This window comes from Phocoena phocoena, chromosome 13 (genome assembly GCF_963924675.1).
Source record: "Phocoena phocoena chromosome 13, mPhoPho1.1, whole genome shotgun sequence".
In the NCBI taxonomy this organism is placed as follows: domain Eukaryota; kingdom Metazoa; phylum Chordata; class Mammalia; order Artiodactyla; family Phocoenidae; genus Phocoena; species Phocoena phocoena.
This window is the reverse complement of record NC_089231.1, coordinates 82,896,736-82,917,733: the sequence shown is the minus strand read 5'-3', so window position 1 is coordinate 82,917,733 and position 20,998 is coordinate 82,896,736. Positions and strand designations below refer to the sequence as shown.

General features: G+C 44.0%; 1 protein-coding gene across 1 annotated transcript in view; it reads right to left on the bottom strand.

The window, feature by feature from the left end:
* The window catches only part of CFAP251 (cilia and flagella associated protein 251), an 80,130-nt gene that overhangs the window by 40,935 nt on the left and 18,197 nt on the right, over nucleotides 1-20,998 (bottom strand). The window contains exons 7-14 of the mRNA XM_065889533.1: nucleotides 15,613-15,690; nucleotides 14,239-14,289; nucleotides 10,857-11,071; nucleotides 7,921-8,115; nucleotides 6,946-7,196; nucleotides 6,459-6,610; nucleotides 5,219-5,392; nucleotides 4,025-4,209 (exon numbers count right to left, since the gene is read on the bottom strand). Coding sequence (XP_065745605.1) covers nucleotides 4,025-4,209; nucleotides 5,219-5,392; nucleotides 6,459-6,610; nucleotides 6,946-7,196; nucleotides 7,921-8,115; nucleotides 10,857-11,071; nucleotides 14,239-14,289; nucleotides 15,613-15,690 — 1,301 coding nt within the window. The remainder of the gene's footprint in view (nucleotides 1-4,024; nucleotides 4,210-5,218; nucleotides 5,393-6,458; nucleotides 6,611-6,945; nucleotides 7,197-7,920; nucleotides 8,116-10,856; nucleotides 11,072-14,238; nucleotides 14,290-15,612; nucleotides 15,691-20,998) is intronic.

Below are 20,998 nucleotides of genomic sequence, written 5' to 3'. Positions count from 1 at the left end.
GGTAACAAACTGCTGTCCCCACACCTCCCAACCCCGTCCGCCAACAGCCGGTTGGCTCCCTTACACCCTTGCCAACGCTGGGCGCTATCCATCATTTTTATCTTTGCTAATCTGATTTGTGAAAAATGATGTCTTGTTTTCATTTGCATCTTTGATGTACTGGTGAGCATCTGCTCATAGGTTTTATTGGCCTTTGTCTGTGAACTGCCTCTTCACGTTCTTCCAAATGCTTTTAAATGCGTTTTTTAATCATTTTGGATGTATCATCAAAAGGCAATTCCTTCCCAATTAAGTTGTGGTTACAGGGCTTTATTGTTCCTACAACTTAAAAGATGCTTTATGCAAAGGTGTTTTTACTTTGGAACTATGAGAATGTTTAACTAGATAGAGGTGGTAGTAGCACAACAGTGTGAATGGACTAAACGCCAGTGATTTGTTCACTTTAAAATGGCTGGTTTTATGTTATGTGAATTTCACTTCAATAAACTATTTTTTTAAGAAAGATGCTTTATACTAATTTCCAATTGATCTTCAACGGCAGAAACTCCTAACTTAATGGCTCTAAATGAAAGCACTAATTCGAAAAGATATACACATCCCTATGTTCATTGCAGCTTTACTTACAATAGCTAATATATGGAAGAAACCTACATGTCCATCAAAAGATGAATGGATAAAGAAGATACACAATGGAATAAAAATCTTGTCATTTGTGACAGCATGGATGGACCTAGAGGGTATTATGCTAAGTGAAATAAGTCAGACAGAGAAAGACAAATACTGTATGATTTCACTTATATGTGGAAACTAAAAAACAAAACGAATGAACAAATGTAACAAAATAGAAACAGAATTACAGATACAGAGAACAAACCGGTGGCTGCCTGAGGGGAGGAGGCATGGGGGGAGGAAAGAAATAGGTGAGGGAGATTAAGTGGTACAAACTTTCAGTTACAAAGTAAATGAGTCACAGGTATGAAATGTACAGCATGGAGAATACAGTCAATAACTACGTAATATCTTTGTACAGTGACATATTGTAGTGATCATGTTGAAATGAATGGAAGTATGCATAAATGTACAGAATCACTATGTTGTGTAACGAGAACTAATACAGTGTCATAGGTCAATTATACTTCAGAAGCAAAGAAACTCATAGAAAAAGAGATCAGATTTGTGGTTACCGGAAGGGAGGGGTTGGGGGAAGGGGGAACCGGATGAAGGCAGGCAAAAGGCACAAACTTCCAGTTACAGGATAAATAAGTCCTAGGGACGTGATGTACCACATGATAAATAGAAGGAGCCCTGCTGTGTGTCACATATGAGAACTGTTAAGAGCGTAAATCCTAGGAGTTCTCATCTCACAGAAAAAAATGTTTTTCTAGGGACCTCCCCGGTGGTCCAGTGGTTGAGAACCCATCTTGCAAGGCAAGGGACGCAGGTTCAAGCCCTGGTCGGGGGACTAACATCTCACATGCCGCACGGGGCAACTAAAACCATGCACCAGAACTAGAGAGGAGCCCGCGTGCCGCAACTAAGACCTGACGTAGCCAAAAATTAAGATAAATAAATAATAAAGTTTTTAAAAAAGAACTGTTATAAAAAGTTATACAAAAAAAGTTTTTCTATTTCTTTAATTTTGTACCCATAGGAGCTGATGGATGCTCACTAAACGTACTGTGATATCACCTCACGATGTATGTAAGTCAAATCATTATGCTGTACACCTTCAACTTATATAGTGCTGCATGTCAATTATATCTCAATAAAACTGGAAGAAAAAAATAATAGCAACAAAAAATGAAATGGATGGAAACATTTAAACAAAACAAAAAAAAAGGGGCTTCCCTGGTGGCGCAGTGGTTGAGAGTCCACCTGCCGATGCAGGGGACACGGGTTCGTGCCCTGGTCTGGGAAGATCCCACATGCCGCGGAGCGGCTGGGCCCGTGAGCCATGGCTGCTGAGCCTGCGCGTCCGGAGCCTGTGCTCCGCAACGGGAGAGGCCACATCAGTGAGAGGCCCACGTACCACAAAAAAAAAAAAGGAAAGAAATTTGCTTTATGCTAATTTCCCCTTGATCTTCAGTGGCAGAAGCTCCTCACCACAGCTTGGCTCTGTGGCTGTTACTGTTAGCAGCAACTCCAAGCCTGGGCCGCTCCGTCCCGCATCCCCCAGCCACCTGCTCAGCCAACGCAGAAGTTCTCAGAACTGGGCACATCTGTGGGATATTCTTTGTCCAAAAAGTTTGTGTCCGTTAAAGATGATGTACAAAGACTCTGAAATCTTCCTAAAACTCCTTTTTACATATTTCTTTCAAATGTCTCCTTCCCAGTGTTTTAATAGTTAAAAAAAAAAATTGTGCTGGATTTCTCTCCTGTCCCTGCCACATTAAAAAGGGTTATTGGGGAAAAAAAAAAAAAAAAAAGATCCTGGGTGATCCTGGCCTTTTGAGGACCTATCTTATCTGAGATACATTTCCAAGAAAAGGTCCTCCTCAAGCATGGGGTCAGCTGCTGTTGGTGTTTTTCGACTTCCGCCTCCTCGGTGGGGTCACTAAAGCATTCTCACCTCCAGTTTCTCCTGACTCTGCTCTTCCTAGCCATACCCACGAGGCAGCCAAACCACAGGAAGAAAGAGGCTGCCTGCCAGGGCTGACTAGCTAGGATTCCAAAGCCAGGGCTGCAGCAGGGCCCAGTGATGCCCAGGAGACGACAAAGTCACAGCTTGGTTCAAGGGTCAAGTCCTGCCCTGACCAGCAGCTTGACCTGGGGCAAGTTTTATCACCTCTCTGATCCCCAGTGACACAATCCTTTGCAGGGTCCTTGCAGATGAAACGGGATGACAAATGCAGGGCCCCGACACAGGGATCGTGCACCATAATCAGTGCTGATCACGAGAGGCAAAGCCTGGACCCACAGGCCTAGCAGCACAAGAGGCCAGCCATAGATGCAGACCTACTTCGGGAGGGAGGCACCACTGCTCTAGGATGCTAAGCTTTGGATGCCCTGGGCTTGGTCCTTTGACCGCTTCTCCATCTACCGTTCCCCTCTGGAATCTTCTCTCATCTCATGGCTTTAAACCACCAGGTGTGCTGACCTCAAACATGGGTCTCCAGCCCAGCTTCTAACATGAACTCCACTTCCCCAATAAAATGCAAATTTCATGGTGACAGAAACATTGTTTTGTTTTCATCTTCAGCACCTAGAACAGCACCTGGCTCAGGTAGGGGCCCAGTAAATAGTTGCTGAGAGAACAAAGAATGCTATTAGTTGAACTTAAAACTCCTTTAAGAACGAAGAATAAGAAAAATTAAACAACTGATAGTATTCAGGTGAAACTATCTGTCGTTTTTTCTTTAACATCTTTATTGAAGTATAATTGCTTTACAATGGTGTGTTAGTTTCTGCTTTATAACAAAGTGAATCAGCTATACATATACATATGTCCCCATATCTCCTTCCTCTTGCGTCTCCCTCCCACCCTCCCTACCCCACCCCTCTAGGTGGTCGCAAAACACCGAGCTGATCTCCCTGTGCTATGCGGCTGCTTTCCACTAGCTATCTATTTTACATTTGGTAGTATATATATGTCCACGCCACTGTCTCACTTTGTCCCAGCTCACCCTTCCCCCTCCCCATGTCCTCAAGTCCATTCTGAAACTATCTGTTTTTATCCACAAGGGAAGAACAGAAGATTTTATCACACATCAGCAACTTCTCCGGAGCCTCGGAGTCCAGTTCCTTCCCTTAGCCTCAGGCACTGAGCTCTGGGTACCTTATCCCTGTGCAGTGCTGGGCTCAGAAACAAGGGCTCTGGGTTTGAATCCTGACTCTGGCACTTCCTAACCATGTGACCTTTGGTGAGAACTTCCCCCCTTATCTGTGCCTCAGTTTCCTCCTCTGCAAAGGGAGGAGGGTTGTGATGGTAGCCAAGCTGCTTGCCGGTCCTTAAGGTGGGACTTGAAATAAGCCAGGCGCTGAGAAACTGATTTACGTGCCATTAGCGGGAAGCTCCCGTGCTTACCTGCACATTTTTGTGGTTGAATTGAAAAGCTTCACTTTGTAGCCACTGTTGCAAATGAGGAGGAAGAGCTCCTTGGTAAGTGGCGGGTACCAGACCATACAGGTGGGGTAGCTGCTCTGGTCAGTTCGCTGAATGTCCAGGACTTCCAGGTGGTCTTTGTAGCTCTTGAGTAGATTATACTCGATCTACAGAGAAGCCCAGATGAATACGCATGAGGACTGAGGTGAACGAAGTCAGTCAACAGTCCTTTTCTGCGGAAAGACAGCATCAGGACTTCTAGGAGAAGACTTGCCCAAACTTCTAATAAGCTACCAATACGGAGTATCCATTATGAGCAAGATGATGCCATTTAATACTCACGACTCCCCGGCAAAGCAGTACTGTTGTGCCCATTTTGCAGATGAGAACAGATGTTCAGAGAGGTTCAGTGGTTTCCCCAAGGTCACATAGCTAAGAAGTGGGAGGATGAGAATTCAAATCTAGGTCCAACTAACTCCAAAACCTGAACTCTTACAGTTATGTTGTACTGCTTCACTTATCATTATTTGGCAAGTTTTTGAGGGTAGGAACTAATTCATATCTAAGTCTCAGCACTTGACAGTCATAAATTAGCAGCCTGCTGAATTTCACACATATGTAGGCTTTGGTGGCCAGACCAGCATGGATGGACAGAAGGAAGGATGGATAGAATAAAGGAAGTAACGGGGGGAGGGAAGGAAGGAAGTTAAGATGGATGCACAGATAGATCGATTGATTTTGAATCTTTTGGCTCGATCATGTAATATTGCATTTGCCGCTGTCTCTACCTTTCCCTCTGATATTCTCTGAGTTGTCACATTGAGGTAAAAGCCTGGCCCTGTCCCCTACACACACAGAAAGTGTAAGTGTTGGCTTCAAAACATACACTGAGAGGCGAGGGTGGCTGAGCTGTCGGTGCTGTGGGGAGTACCCCCACCCCGCCGTCAACGTGCCACTTCCCAGGAGCCTCCTTACTCAGGACACAGGTCCCTGTGTGGTGTCAGAGCCGTGTGAAGGCCAAGTGCCAACTCAGAAAGGTTTTCGCTACTTTGTCATACATTCATTTTCTCAAACAAACACAAGTACTGTGGGTCTGGTTCTGTGCCAGAAGCCAGGGAGGTAACGATAATGAGACATGCTCCTGGTGACCAGGCAAAGGAAAATGAAACAGCGCACCAAGAGTCTGTCTCTCCCAAGGCTCAGCAGTCTCGGCTCATTGCTGTCCAGATGAACCCCGAACAGGACACTTCGAATGCTCTTGCGATGAGAACGAAGTCTTGCCAAATACTCCCAGACCCTTCGTCCATTTTTGACTCTCACCACGTAAACAGCCACGGTGAAACTTACATCCTGAGTATGAGCAAAAGAGCAGAAGTTGCTCCTTTTTAGATTTTGTTAACTTAAGAATCATCACTATGTTTTTCATACTAACTTTGCTTTTAGAAATTTTATGCAAAAGGAAAACCTTTGTCTATTGGAGCAAGTAGTAAAATAATGCCCATTTTGCAGATGAGAAAATCAAGGTTCAAAGTAGGTAGGTGGGGGCAGGGAGAGATGGTATTTGTCTGACACTATGGTCTTACTCTCCTTGCTGGTCCCCAACTCATTCTCTGTTGGAAACTGAAACCCTGACTCTTTCTGCCTCTGTCCTCCCTTCTGTTTATCCGGCTTCACAAAATTTTAAAAGGTACGATTAAAAAATATATACATGATGGCTGAGAGTGACAGGGGTTGGGGAGAGGGCGGGAGCAGCCTGAAGGGAGCTGGGGCGCCTGAGTCAGTGTGCTGCTGGGAAGCGTGTAAGGGACAGAGGTTCAAGTGAAGCCGGCTGCTTCCCCGCACCCCACCCCATCCCCCAAGAGAACTGGCAAGAAGGGAGATGTTGGGGGGTCCCAGAAAAATCTTTACTGAGATTAAGAGCCCTATTCACAGAGGGAAGGACCAGAATCCGAAATGCTCGGTGGAAGACTCTGCTTAAATGAGAATGTCATCTCGTCAAAAATCAAAGGGAAAGATAAAACCCAGGATGCAGAGAAAGGATTCCGAAAAACTAACAAACCAAAACGAGCTGTCAGAGTAGCAGAATCCAAGTCTGGAAGTTCTGAGGCCCTGGTCTTGTTTTCAGGCAGAAGTCCTACAACTTCCCCCACCCCTTTCTCCTTTTATAACAGCTTTATTGAGATATAATTCACCTCCCACACAATTCACCCACTGGAAGTGTACAGTTCAATGGGCTTTAGTATATTCACAGAGCTGTGCATCCATCATCACAGTTTTAGAACACTTTCATCACCCCCAAAAGAAACCTGTAACCTCTAGCAGCTACTCCCCATCCCCCCTAACTCCCAGCCCCTCTCCCTTGTGGCTTTAAATAAGGTTGCTGAGCCCCTGGACGACACTCAGTGAAAATACTCACAGCGGTTGCCATATACTGGGAGTCATGGGAGAAGCTGACGTGAGTCACACTGGTTCTGGAATATTTGAAAGGCTCTGGGGTTTCACTTTCTAAGGACATTGCATCAAGAATGTAAACAGTCCCTTCTGTGAAGCCAGCTCCGAGGAGAGCTCCTGAAATCACAAGCCAGAGAACAATGATCGAAAAGGACTTCATTCACTCAAGAAACATCGACTCCACGCCAGGCCTTATTCTACGTGCCAAGGAGACAGCAACGAACACGACAGACAAGGTCCTGAGAAGGAGAAGTAAACTGGAAAGCATGGCATCGTGGGATGAGACCAGGCGGTACGGAGCTCTGCAGTGTCCAGGGGGAGAAGGCATCCCATCTGGCCTGGTGCGGGGAGAGGGTCAAGGTAACCTTCCTGGAGCTGTGACAGCCAAGGGATTAGCCATTTGGATCTGTTTTCAGTTTAAAACCTAAGACAGGCTGACAAAATGAAAATACCTTCGGGGTTGTAGGTCAGACTCTGGACTCCAAGCCCCTTCTCAAAGATCCTGCTGAAGAGGTATTTTTTCTGTTCATAATCCCACACTTTGATCACCCCACAGAAACTCCCGATGGCAATGAGGGGTTGGTACGGGTGGCAGGAGATGGCACAAATGGCATCCTTGGGCTCTACAAATAACTTCTCAAGTTTGGTCTCATCTGCTGTTAAGTGGTACACTGACGCATCCGACGTTCCAATGATAAAATTCCTGTTTGCCAAGGAGAGACCCAACAGCATCAGTGTTTGCAGGGAATGGGGCACGCCAGCTATTCTGCTGCTAATTACACACGAAACGCCTCTGTCGTCTGTAATTTAGTGACATTATTAACCCAACATCTCCAAAAATATACCACCAATACCCAACAGCCTCCATTTGCAAGTGAAAAAGCCCACATTTCTACATGTAAATTGAGTCATTAAGTATGCAGATGGACAGTCAGTTGTCCAATTAGCTAATCTGCACATGCAAATATTCATTTGTGTATGCAAATATGGAGTTTGGTGCACACATACAGATGTGCCTGCAAATACCACAAGGGTAATTAAGCAGACTCACAGATAATTCTGTCTTGAAATGTTATGGCTATTAACTATCAAATCCCTTTAACTGTAGTGCTAGGACAAACTCAGCTTCGAGAAAGGAGACCAACCTACAGCAAAGGACTCCAGAGGCAACAGAGATTAGAGCCCTTTCCAGCTTCCCACCACTAGACATTCTTAACAGGAGAATGATGTTTCACTTAAAAAATCGATTAAATAGTGATTGTGATCAGCCAGGGAGATCCGTCTGCAAGGCAGGTGAAGGACTGACTAGGGAGGCCAGTACCCTCGAGTTCACATCCCAGGAATAGGAAGAAGATCCCACTGTACACAAACTAAAAGAAGACATCACTTTTTGACCATGCAAATGATGAGATTCATTAACAACTCACCTTACAATAAAACGGTCACCTTTTAAAGTGCAGTCTGGAGGATAGTTTGTATTTTCAGTCGGAGGAGTTGCCGGGGTCTTTGAGAAGGACAGGCTTCTTATGGAGCTCAGTTTGAAGTGGCTGTACCAGTTCACAATGGACAGGGTGTGATCGTAGAACTTGATGTTACCCCGAATGTCACCTGTGACAATATAGCTGAAATGGAGAATAACATCGGTTTGTTAAATAATGGTAATGAGTACCATCTATTGAACACCTAATTATATGTCAGCCCCTGGACTCCGGGCATTGTAAAAACTTTCACTTAATACTGCCCTGGGATTCCCTGGTGGTGCAGTGGTTAAGAATCCACCTGCCAATGCAGTGGCACGGGTTCAAGCCCTGGTCCGGGAAGATCCCACATGCTGCTGAGAAACTAAGCCCATGCGCCACAACTACTGAACCTGCGCTCTAGAGAGGCCGCAAGCCACAACTACTGAAGCCCGCGTGCCTGGAGCCTGTGCTCCACAACAAGAGAAGCCGCCGCAGTGAGAGGTCCGCGTACCACAATGAAGAGTAGCCCCCACTCGCTGCAGCTAGAGAAAGCCCGCACGCAGCACAAAGACCCAACACAGCCAGAAGTAAAAATAAATACATTTATTAAAAAAAAATATTGCCCTTATGTGGCTGATTTTACTGTCATCCCAGTTCACATCTAGGAAACTTAAGGCTCAAGGCCTCAGATTGCCAGATTTAGCAAATAAAAATGCAGGATACCCAGTTAAATTTGAATTTCAGATGAACAATGAGTAAATTTTCAGAATAAATATGTCCCATATATTGCATGGTCCCAAATGCAGTTGCCCCATGCAACGTTTGGGACGTACATAAACCTGGCAACCCTATCAGGGCCACGTGGCTAGGCTATGCAGGGATCCAGGTGTATCTTATGCAAAGCCCATGCTCTCTGCTCTCCTCTTCCCTGCCCCGCAAGATCAGCCCCATGCAATGGCAGTGGGCAGTGATTTACATCCTCTGCCGAAAGACTACAGATGACAACAGAGTCCATCAACCATTCCTCTGAAATCACGCAGGCTGGCAACGAGATACAGGAGGACACTGCTGTGAGAGCAATCGATTGTAAAACCCTGTCCAGTCACCACAGCCAAAGGCAGTGCTGCGTGACAAAACAGCTTTTATTTCCAGTCCTCAGAGCCATCCCAAATGAGCTTGTTTTTTTTTAAAGCCTCTGACATAATTCTAATCATGGGGGGCGGGGGGAGGTGTGGGATGAATTTTCTCTTATATACGCAAAGTGATTAAATGAGGTTTCTGATTAATAAGCAAGGCAGGTGGGCCGAGTAATTGGCGAGAATGTCATTCACAGCCCTCTGCTGGACAGAAATGGCAAAACAAGCCAAGTGTTTCCTGAGACCTTTTCCAGCAACGGCTCTGGGGTCCTGGCTGGGTTTTATTTAACATGGAGAAAAGGAAACCCAGGCCTGGTCTTCCCTGGGTCCTAACCCCCAACAATTAAAAGTTGATTGCAACACCAACTGCAATTCTACTACTGTCTTTTCTTATCAAGTGAGTGAAGATGACGATTTACATTTGTCTTTGTAAAGCCACGCCAGGACCTCACTGTTCCTCTGTATTAAAAGAAGGGGTCAATAAAGCAATGGGCTTCTGGGAAGCAGATGGCACAGTGACTCCAACCACGTGGGCAGGGTTCTTGTCACGAGGCAATCGTCTCCAGCACACTGATAATGGCTGTTTTACCGAGAGCTCCCCTGTACAGATGACATACTAAGAGTTTTACAAGGCTTGGGAATTCCCTGGAGGTCCAGTGGTTAGGACTCAGAGCTTTCACTGCCAGGGCCAGGGTTCAATCCCTGGTCAGGGAACTAAGATTCCGCAAGCCATCCTCACAAAATCACTCTGGAGGGACAGTATTGCCTATGCCTACTTTACAGATGGAAGACTGGAGGCTCAGCACATTTAAGTACCTTGTCCAAGGTCACTTGGCAAGGAAGGGATGCATCTGGCAATGTGAACCCCTTTATGTCTGAGGCTAAGGCATAAGGCTTAGATCATCTATGTGCTCCCGCAGCCTCTCAAAATCAAAGAGTTAGGGAACTTTATAAAGTTATGTTGTGGTTCATCTTTTCATGATGGGTAAATGTTATTCTGTAATCAGAAAAAAATATATAGCTATTTATGTCCTTTTCTTAAATTTAAAGTATGGGCAAAATAAGTCTAATTAGGGCAGAAGAAAAAAAATTAGTTACTTTTTGTTTCACCAACACAAAAGGACTGTTAAAAGTAATACATGCCTGGGACTTCCCTGGTGGTGCAGCGGTTAAGAAGCCACCTGCCAGTACAGGGGACACGGGTTCAAGCCCGGGTCCGGGAAGATCCCATATGCCGCAGAGCAACTAAGCCCGTGCACCACAACTACTGAGCCTGCGCTCTACAGCTCACGAGCCACAACTACTGAAGCCCGCGTGCCACAACTACTGAAGGCTGTGTGCTCTACAGCCCATGCTCTGTAACAAGAGAAGCCACTGCAATGAGAAGCCTGTGCACTGCAATGAAGAGTAGCCCCCACTCGCTGCAACTAGAGAAAGCCTGCGCGCAGCAGCGAAGACCCAACGCAGCCAAAAATAAAATAAATAAATAAAATATTAAATTACTATAAAAAAAAAGTAATACATGCCCATGATTTTTTTTTTTTAAAAAGCAAACCAATCAGTACAAATGAGACTATAAAAAGAAGTAAATCCACCCCCATCCTTGATCCTAGCTCTCAGTTCTTTTCCTCAGAGGCAGCCAGTGTTTCCAGTTAATTGGCTCTCCCCAGAAACAATCTATGCGTGTACAACATACGTGTATACCTCCAAAAGGGTTTTGAAATAATTTTATAATCATCTATAGCTACTTTTTAATTAATTAAGTACCTGTCAACTGTAGTAAGCACAGTGATACCCTCCTTCTGCAAATGAACCAGTTTACAAGGTGTGATGTGGGGAAAGCCCAAAGAGGTGGAGGCAGACAGCAGTGGGCGGTAAACGTCCCAGACAACCAGCTTCCCTTCCATTGTCGCCGACAGTATTTGGGTTAAATTCAAATGAAAGACTGACTGGCTAAATTTTCCCACGAGCTTGTTGAATGTCTGCATTTCAAGAGACAGGTTATGAGTTACCTTTGGTAGTAAATATAAAACAAAACATTTATCAACACGACATTTTATAATGTTTTACCTAAATATAGTAAGAAAAAAATAAAGTAAAAAAGAAAAAATCATTTAAAAAAACCCTCCCCCATGGATTGCCATGATCAGGCAGTTCTGAACCTCTGAAGGTTTGCTAAGAGCAAGTGAAGGGTTATATACTGGCTTAATTAAACTGTTTGCTTAAAGCAAATGAAGGAGTGATTAATCATCATTTATATCTGTTCAACTTCTCTTACTGAGGTTTCAGAGACTGATAAAGAAACTAATGTCTGTCATGGACAAAGCATGCTCCAGCTGTAAAACATTATAAAACAATTCTCTCGGGCTTCCCTGGTGGCGCAGTGGTTGAGAGTCCGCCTGCCGATGCAGGGGACGTGGGTTCGTGCCCCGGTCCGGGAAGATCCCACATGCCGCGGAGTGGCTGGGCCCATGAACCATGGCCGCTGAGCCTGCGCGTCCGGAGCCTGTGCTCTGCAACGGGAGAGGCCACAACAGCGAGAGGCCCGCATACCGCAAAAAAAAAAAAAAAAAAAACAATTCTCTCAGTTTATTTTTGATCATAAATTATTTTCCCATCAGTGGAAATTTAAGTGCTGTACGTAGAAATGCCCCAAGACTTCTTATTAAATGTGTGCTACGTAGGATATGGCACTAGGCCATCTTTCTTAGAGGGTGTCTTAGAGATGAAGTATAGAAAGAACCCAGAGCAGTGAGCGAACCCTCAGTGAATGTTTACTGAATGAATACATGAAGGAAACTCGGCAATCTGTCATATGGTACAGTAAGTCTGCTGCCTGACTCTCTGCTTAGGCAGGGAAGATCCTAAGTTGGATCTCTTTGACTTGAACACAAGAGGGTCAGTAGAAGCACAATTGGTCAAGCAAGGACATCACATTCTTTCTAAGAACAGCCCTGTTTCAACACGAGGCATTTTTATCATTTCAAACTGCAGCCGATCCTCATTCTTTGTGGATTCGGTATGTGTGAATTGACTTACTTTCTGATATTTATTTGTAACCCCCAAGTCAATCCTCGTGGCACTTTCACAATCATTTGCAGATGTGTGCATGTGCCGAGTGGTGAAAAACGTGACATTCCCAGCTGAGGTCAAACAAGGCAACTCTGTGCCTTCTCGTTTCAGCTCTCAAACGAGAGACAAGTGTCCTTTTCCTAGCCTGTTTAATGCGATGTTCTAAATCTTTTTTGGTGCTTTTTTTTTTTTTTTTTTTTTTTTTGCGGTACACGAGCCTCTCACTGTTGCGGCCTCTCCCGCTGAGGAGCGCAGGCTCAGGACGCGCAGGCTCAGCGGCCATGGCTCACGTGCCCAGCCGGCATGTGGGATCTTCCTGGACCGGGGCACGAACCCGTGTCCCCTGTATCGGGAGGCGGACTACCAACCACTGCGCCACCAGGGAAGCCTTTTTTGGTGCTTCTTGTTGGTGATTTTGGTATTTAAATTGGCTCCTGACTATGGTACTGAAATGCTGTCTAGTGCTCCTAAGCCCAAGAAGGCTGTGACGTGCCTTACAGAGAATACACCTGTGTTAGATAAGCCTCATTCAGACAGGAGTTCTATCTAGTGAGTCCAACATTAAGGAACCAACATTATATATTAAATATGGTGTCTTTAAACAGAAACATACATAAAACAAGGTCATGCATCTGTCAGTCGGTGAAAGTACTGTGACCCTAGGCTGGCAGGAGCCTATTCCTGTATCTCTCCTAGGAGCAATGATTCAGCATCCGCTAATTCAGGTCTACAGAGACCTTACAGAACATAACTGCTGCAAATAATGAGAACTAACTGTATTTTATTTTTGATACTTTGATGTATGAAAAGCAAAGTTTGCAGACAGGATAATCTTGCCTTGTGTCCATCGTCTTTTGGCTTGCCCTCTTGAAAAATAAAGTTTTATTGGTCAAACCAAAGGTGAAGAAGGGAAGCAGAAAAATCATTGTCCGCTGCACAGAGAGAGCAGGTTATGTGAGTATCAAAAGCAGAAACTGCTGCAGGCGACAGGACTCGAGGTCCACCTCAGGTGCAATCACTCAAGGAAAGCAGGAACGATAAAACGTTCCCCCCAACACCTGGCTCACCACCTTTCTACTGGCTCTGAAACATCTAAATACCCAACATCATCTTTTAAAAATGGTCCTGTCGGGCTTCCCTGGTGGCACAGTGGTTGAGAGTCCGCCTGCCGATACAGGGGACACGGGTTCGTGCCCCGGTCCGGGAGGATCCCACATGCCGCAGAGCTGCTGGGCCCGTTAGCCATGGCCGCTGGGCCTGCGTGTCCGGAGCCTGTGCTCCGCAACGGGGGAGGCCCCCCGCGGTGAGAGGCCCACGTACCGCAAAAAATTAAAAAAAAAAGGTCCTATCTATCTATCCATCCATTGACTTAATTTTGGCCCTGCGTCTTTCAGGATCTTAGTTCCCCCACCAGGGTTGGAACCCATGCTGCCTGCACTGGGAGCGCTGAGTCTTAACCACTGGACCGCCAGGGAAGTGCACGCAGTATCATTTTTATTGCTCTGAAAACTGAGCAGCTTAAAGGGATCCACTCATGTTCAACTACTTATTTCACCCCAAATTAACTTTCATCTTTTGTCATGTGCACACATACATTATAAAAATCATCACTTTCTTGGGTATTTTCTCATGGTAGTAAACTTTCTTTGCCATTTATTTACTTATTTATTTATTTTTAAAATATTTATTTGGCTGTGCTGGTTTTTAGTTGCGGCCCGAGGGATCTTTGCTGCCGCGTGTAGGATCTTCAACTGCGGCATACAAACTCAGTTGCGGCATGCAGGATCTAGTTCCCTGACCAGGAATCGAACCCAGGTCCCCTGAATTGGGAGTGCAGAGTCTTAGCCACTGGACCACCAGGAAAGTCCCTGCCATTTATTTTTATCCGTATTATTTTGAACAATCCATCCATTATTTTTAACTGGCCATTCAGTATGGTAAAGGACCTAAGTAAAAATTTCAAATTATTTTGCAATATAAAGATACATACAAAGAGAAGCCCAAAATGACTAAGCTGACACACACATATTTATTCTCCACAGTCAGATGTAAAAAAAAGCACAACAGGCATACTCACTTTTTCTGTTAAAAGTGGGGCACTGTGAACAAGTATATCTCCCTCTTCATACTGATAAGCACAGAAAAAAAAAATCACTACTAAAAAAAGACTTGGTTTCCAAAAGAAGAGCTACAACAGCAAAACTCAAAACAATTGCATCTGAACAGCATCAGAGCTTTGCAATTTCTACAGGTAGGATAACCTGCTGTCTCTAGGGACATCTAGAAACATTCTGAAAAAAAAGTAAATACAGAAAAAACGCCACAAATGATTGTGACTAAGTGGTAGTTGGTGCAAATCTGAATTCTACATTTATAAGGCTTTGAAGCTATACTTAATACCTGAAGGAATGCATATCACTGAAAATCAGCAATTCAAAGCGTTTTTGTTTAGCATTTTTTTATTGAGGAAAATTCACTTAATATAAAATTAACCATTAACCCTTTTAAAGTGTAAATTTTAGTGCCATTTAGTACATGAACAATACTGTGCAGCCATCATTCCCTCTAGTTCCAGGACACTTTCGTCAGCCCAAAAGGAAACCCTCTATCCATTAAGCAGTCACCTCCCATCCCCCCCAGCCCCTGACAACCACCATCCTGATTTCTGTCTCTATGAATTTACCTATTCTGGACAGTTCATATCAATGGAATTATAGAGTACGTGGCTTTTTGTGTCTGGCTTCTTTCGTTCAGCATAATGTTCTAAAGGTTCATCCATGGTGTGGCAGGTGTCTGTACTTCATTGCTTTTAATGGCTCAATAATATTCCATATATATTATTGGATAAAATGTGGATAGACCACATTTGGTTTATCCATTCATTAGTTGATGGGCATTTGATTTGTTTCTACCTTTTGATTATTGTGAATAATGCTGCTGCTATGAACATTTGTGCATAAGTATTTGTTTGAACACCTGTTTTCAATTCTTTGGGGTATATACCTAGAAATTGGTGGGTCATATGGTAATTTTATGTTTAACTTTTGATATTTTTTTTTTTTTTTTGATATTTTTTTAATCTCATGATTTTTCCCTGTGTCAGTATACATATGACCAATCTGTTTGTTAATTCCTTTTTGAAAGGGAATAAAGTCCAAGATCTTGAAAAACCCTTGATCTTGAATATATTTTAGACCTTAAATATATTCACATAAATATTTGCCACATTACTTTAAAAACTTAAATGAAATTTAAATTATCTGCTTCTGATTTAATATGCTAATTTCCAATGGGACTAAAATAAATGCTATAATTAAATCAAAACATTTTAATATATGTTTATTGCTTTCTAAGTAGATACTATATTGTTACATTACCAAAAGATCTGTACTTAAAGAATAAACACATACTTGTTTATACATTTAAAACAAATGAAAATATTTCTACTTACCCACATATAATATATTGCTTGTGTTTTACTATTGCTCACCAATTCTTTATTATTTGTTGGATTAAAAGTAAGGTAGCTCTGAAATATAAAGTATGAAAATATGTTACATTATAATACATTTTCTGTTTCTCTCTGGTTAAGCTGAATGTTAAAGTTAAATTATTTTATTTTATTTATTTATTTATTTTTTGCAGTACGAGGGCCTCTCACTTTTGTGGCCTCTCCTGTTGCAGAGCACAGGCTCCAGACGCGCAGGCTCAGTGGCCATGGCTCACGGGCCCAGCCGCTCCACGGCACGTGGGATCTTCCCAGACCGGGGCACGAACCCATGTCCCCTGCATCGACAGGCGGACTCTCAACAACTGCGCCACCAGGGAAGCCCTAAATAATATCTTTAATTAAATAACTGAGTAGGAATATAAAACAGAAAAGTCATGGGGGATTTCCCTGGTGGTCCAGTGGTTAAGACTCCACACTTCCACTGCAGGGAGCACAGGTTCAGTCCCTGGTCAGGGAACTAAGATCCCACATGCCTCGTGGCATGGTCAAAATAACAAAAACAAACAAACAAAACAAAAAAACAAGAAAAAAAAGACATGGCATTTTGTAAGCAATAGGAATATAATTTAAATACTGAGTGTTAAAATTAATGGTCTCAAACGTGTTTCCTTTCTTATTTAGTCTTATTTATTATAATTCATCATCTATAAATTGGAGCAAGCAAAAGTAAACTAGTATATTCACCAATAACCTTTATTCTGTGTCCTTTTGGACAAAGACTGCTGTGTATTCATTTCTAAATTTAACAGGGCCACAAGGGAACTTGGAATGAATGCAAAATATTGGAAGGGGGTTCTGATTCCTGCCAAGATGGTGTGTAGCATGGGTTGCCTGGCTCCCTCCCCAAAAATCAACCCTGCAGACACTATAGAAGTGAAGGAAACCTGAAATGCAGAAACTAAGTAACAAGTGAGAAATCCCTGGGGAGACAAGGCATAAGTCTTGAAATGATATATGCATGGGAGGCGGGCAGCTGCAGCCTGACATGGAGGGCTGCAGGAGACAGATGAGATGGGTTGGAGAAATGCTTCGTTTGGTTTTTAAAGATTTTTTTGGATGTGGACCATTTTTAAAGTCTTTATTGAATTTCTTACAATATTGCTTCTGTTTTACATTCTGGTTTGTTGGCACTGAGGCATGTGGGATCTTAGCTCCCCAACCAGGTACCAAACCCGCACTCCCTGCATTGGAAGGTGAAGTCTTAACCACTGGACTGCCAGGTAAGTCCCAAGAAATATATTTTTTTCTTTGATTTTTTTTTCATCTTTATTGGAGTATAATTGCTTTACAATGTCCTGTTAGTTTCTGCTGTATAACAAAGTGAATCAATGATATGCATACATATATCCCCATATCCCCTCCCTCTTGCGTCTCCCTCCCACCTGCCCTATCCCACCCCTCTAGGTGGTCACAAAGCACCAAGCTGATCTCCCTGTGCGATGCAGCTGCTTCCCACTAGCTATCTATTTTACATTTGGTAGTGTATATATGTCCATGCCACTCTCTCACTTCATCCCAGCTTACCCTTTCCACTCCCCGTGTCCTCAAGTCCATTCTCTACATCTGCGTCTTTATTCCTGTCCTGCTCCTAGGTTCTTCAGAACCATTTTTTTTTTAAATCCATATATATATGTTAGCATATGGTATTTGCTTTCTGAGAAATGCTTTTTAAGTTCCATTCCTGCCTCTCCCACCCCATGTCCTATTCCTTGTCTGTTGACTGCTGCCTCATTTCAGGAATGTAAACTACCAATGCCAATGTCAGATGATCAATTTCAGGACAACACAAAGGCCTGGGTGGGGTGAAGAACTGGTGAAAGCAAGTGCGTGGATGAGGCCTCACAAAGGCTGAAAATCGGCCTCAAATCACCTCAATCTCTGATTAGATCGAGGCGACCACTTTGCCAAAGGCCTCTAAGAAGCAAAAGTAAGTCTTCCTTGGAGCAAGTTATTATCAACCTGAGCCTCAAACTATTCCTATGCTTTTTAAAGCACAACATCTAGCATTCAATGAAAAATAACCAGGCATAGGCAAGAGACATGTCCAAATGACTGAAAAACAAGGGAGAAAAGTAATCTACAGAAAGAGACCCCCAGGAGATCCAGGTATATTTTAAGGCTGAGTAGTATTCCATTATATATATGTACCACATCTTCTTTATCCATTCATCTGTTGATGGACACTTAGGTTGCTTCCATATCTTGGTAATTGTAAATAATGCTGCTATGAACACTGGGGTGTATGTATCTTTTTGAATTAGTGTTTTTGGGTTTTTTCAGATATATATCCAGGAGTGGAATTGCTAGATCATATGGAAGTTCTATTTTTAGTTTTTTGGGAAACCTCCATATTGTTTTCCACAGTGGCTGCAGCAGTTTACATTCCCACCAACAGTGCACGAGGGTTCCCTTTTCTCCACATCCTCTCCAATATTTGTTATATTGTGGTCATTCTGATAGGCGTGAGGTGATATCTCACTGGGGTTTTAATTTGCCTTTCCCTGATGATCAGCAATCAGATAACTCTATTTTTTTAAAAAATCAAGTGGAACTTCTCGATCTGAAGAAAAAATGGTTTAAAAAACACAAAATGGAAATTGAGTTATTTTTAGTGAGGTGGATGGACCTAGAGTCTGTCATACAGAGTGAAGTAAGTTAGAAAGAGAAAAACAAATACCGTATGCTAACGCATATATATGGAATCTAGAAAAATGGTACTGATGAACCTAGTGGCAGGGCAGGAATAAAGATGTAGATGTACACAATGGACTTGACAACACAGAGGGGGAAGAGGAAGCTGGGACGTAGTGAGAGAGTAGCATCGGCATATATGCACTACCAAATGTAAAATAGATAGCTAGTGGGAAGCTGCTGCACAGCACAGGGAGATCAGCTCGGTGCTTTGCGACGACCTAGAGGGGTGGGATAGGGAGGGTGGGAGGGAGGCTCAACAGGAAGGGGATGGGGGATACTAACACAACATTGTAAAGCAATTATACTCCAATAAAGATGTATTAAAAAAAGTGAATAAAGCATAGGGTGGGAGAAAAATAAAGAATAAAAAACAAAGGACTTCCCTGGTGGCACAGTGGTTAAGAATCCACCTGCCAATGCAGGGGACACGGGTTCAAGTCCTGGTCTGGGAAGATCCCACATGCCGTGAAGCAACTAAGCCCGTGCGCCACAACTACTGAGCCTGTGCTCTAGAGCCCACGAACCACAGCTACTGAGCCCGCATGCCACAACTACTGAACCCTGCGTGCCTAGAGACCATGCTGTGCAACAAGAGAAGCCACTGCGATGAGAAGCCCATGCACCACAATGCAGAGTAGCCCCCGCTTGCCACAACTAGAGAAAGCCCACGCACAGCAAAGAAGACCCAATGCAGCCAAAAATAAAATAAAAATAAAAAATAAATAAATTTATTTAAAAAGAAAAGAATCCGTCTGCTAGTGCAGGTTCCAGCCCTGGTCCAGGAAGATCACACATGCCGTGGAGCAACTAAGCGTGTGTGCCACAACCACAGTGAGCCTGCACTCTATAGCCCACAAGACACAAATACTGAGCCCACGTGCCACAACTACTGAAGCCTGTGCGCCTAGAGCCTGTAGTCTGCAACAAGAGAAGCCACCGCGATTAGAAGCCCGTGCACCGCAACAAAGACTAGCACCCACTCGCTGCAACTAGAGAAAGCCCGCACACAGCAACGAAGACCCACGGCAGCCCAAAAATAATAATAAAAATAAATAAATAGGGCTTCCCTGGTGGCGCAGTGGTTAAGGATTGCCTGCCAATGCAGGGGACACAGGTTTGAGCCTTGGTCCGGGAAGATCCCACATGCCGCAGAGCAACTAAGCCCGTGCGGCACAACTACTGAGACTTCACTCTAGAGTCCGTGAGCCACAACTACTGAAGCCCACGTACCTAGAGCCCGTGCTCCACAACAAGAGAAGTCACCGCAATGAAAAGGCCGTGCACTGCAACGAAGAGTGGCCCCCGGCTCTCCTCAACTAGAGAAAGCCCATGCACAGCAACAGAGACCTAACACAGCCAAAAATAAAAATAAATAAAAATTTTAAAAATAAATAATACATCTTTAAAAAAAATTATGTTGGGTGAAAGAAGCCAGAGCCCTCTACAAAGAGTCTATTTCATAAAATTCATTAAAATATGCAAAGTAACATTAATAAACAGGAGAGTCGATGTTGGGAGATGGATAGAGGGAAGAGATCATACCTTGAAGGCCATAGTGAGGAGTCTGGGTTTTATTCTAAGGACAAGGGAAGGCATTGAAGGATTCTGAGTCAGGGAGTGATATGATATAATCCGTTTTGCTTATTTAAAAAATATCACTCTGGGGCTTCCCTGGTGACGCAGTGGTTGAGAATCCGCCTGCTCATGCAGGGGACACAGGTTCGTGCCCCGGTCCGGGAAGATCCCACATGCCGTGGAGCGGCTGGGCCCGTGAGCCATGACCGCTGAGCCTGAGTGTCCGGAGCCTGTGCTCCGCAACGGGAGAGGCCACAACAGTGAGAGGCCTGCGTACCGCGCAAAAAAAAAAAAATATCACTCTGACTGCTGTGGGGAGATTGGCCAGGGTGCAGTAGAGATCAGCTGGGAGGATGTGGAGGTCACGCAGGCAGAGGTGACTGTGGTCTGGACTAGATGGTGGCAGTGCAGACAGGGAGGAGAGGAAGGAGTCCAGCATCGACCTTGGAAATAAATGGTACTTACAGCCACTGGGATGAGATACCCAAGAAGCAAGCATGGCAAGAAGAGGAAGAGGCAGAAGAAGAGCTCCCAGAACCAAACGCTGAGGAACGCCAAGATTTAGAAGCTGTAAAATGAAAGAAGAAGCCTCAAAGGAACCTGAGAAAGAATGGCCGGGGAGACAGCAGGAGAAGCGTCTTGTGACCCCACTGGGAAGGGTGTGATGAGGGTTCCACAACGTCCGTTTGATTTGGGAACACCAGTGACCGTGATAAGCATAGTGCTGGTAGAGCTGTGGGTGGGTGGAGGACAGATGAAAAGGACAGAAATGTCCATCAACAGAGGATGGATAAATAAGTTGTGTGACACTCAAAGAACAAAAAAACTGTACAGCAGTGAAAGTGAATAGGAATTACAGCTCAAGAATCGACATCAGTGAATCTCAGAAACAATGCTGAGCAGATGAAGCAATTAGTCTGATTCCAAACACAGAAAGGTCAAGAACAGGTAAAATGAAAGAAGACAGTATTGAAGGACACATACATCACTGGGGAAAAGTATAAAGAAAAGCACAGGCAGGTATAACACAAAATTTGGGATAATGGTTAACTCGGGA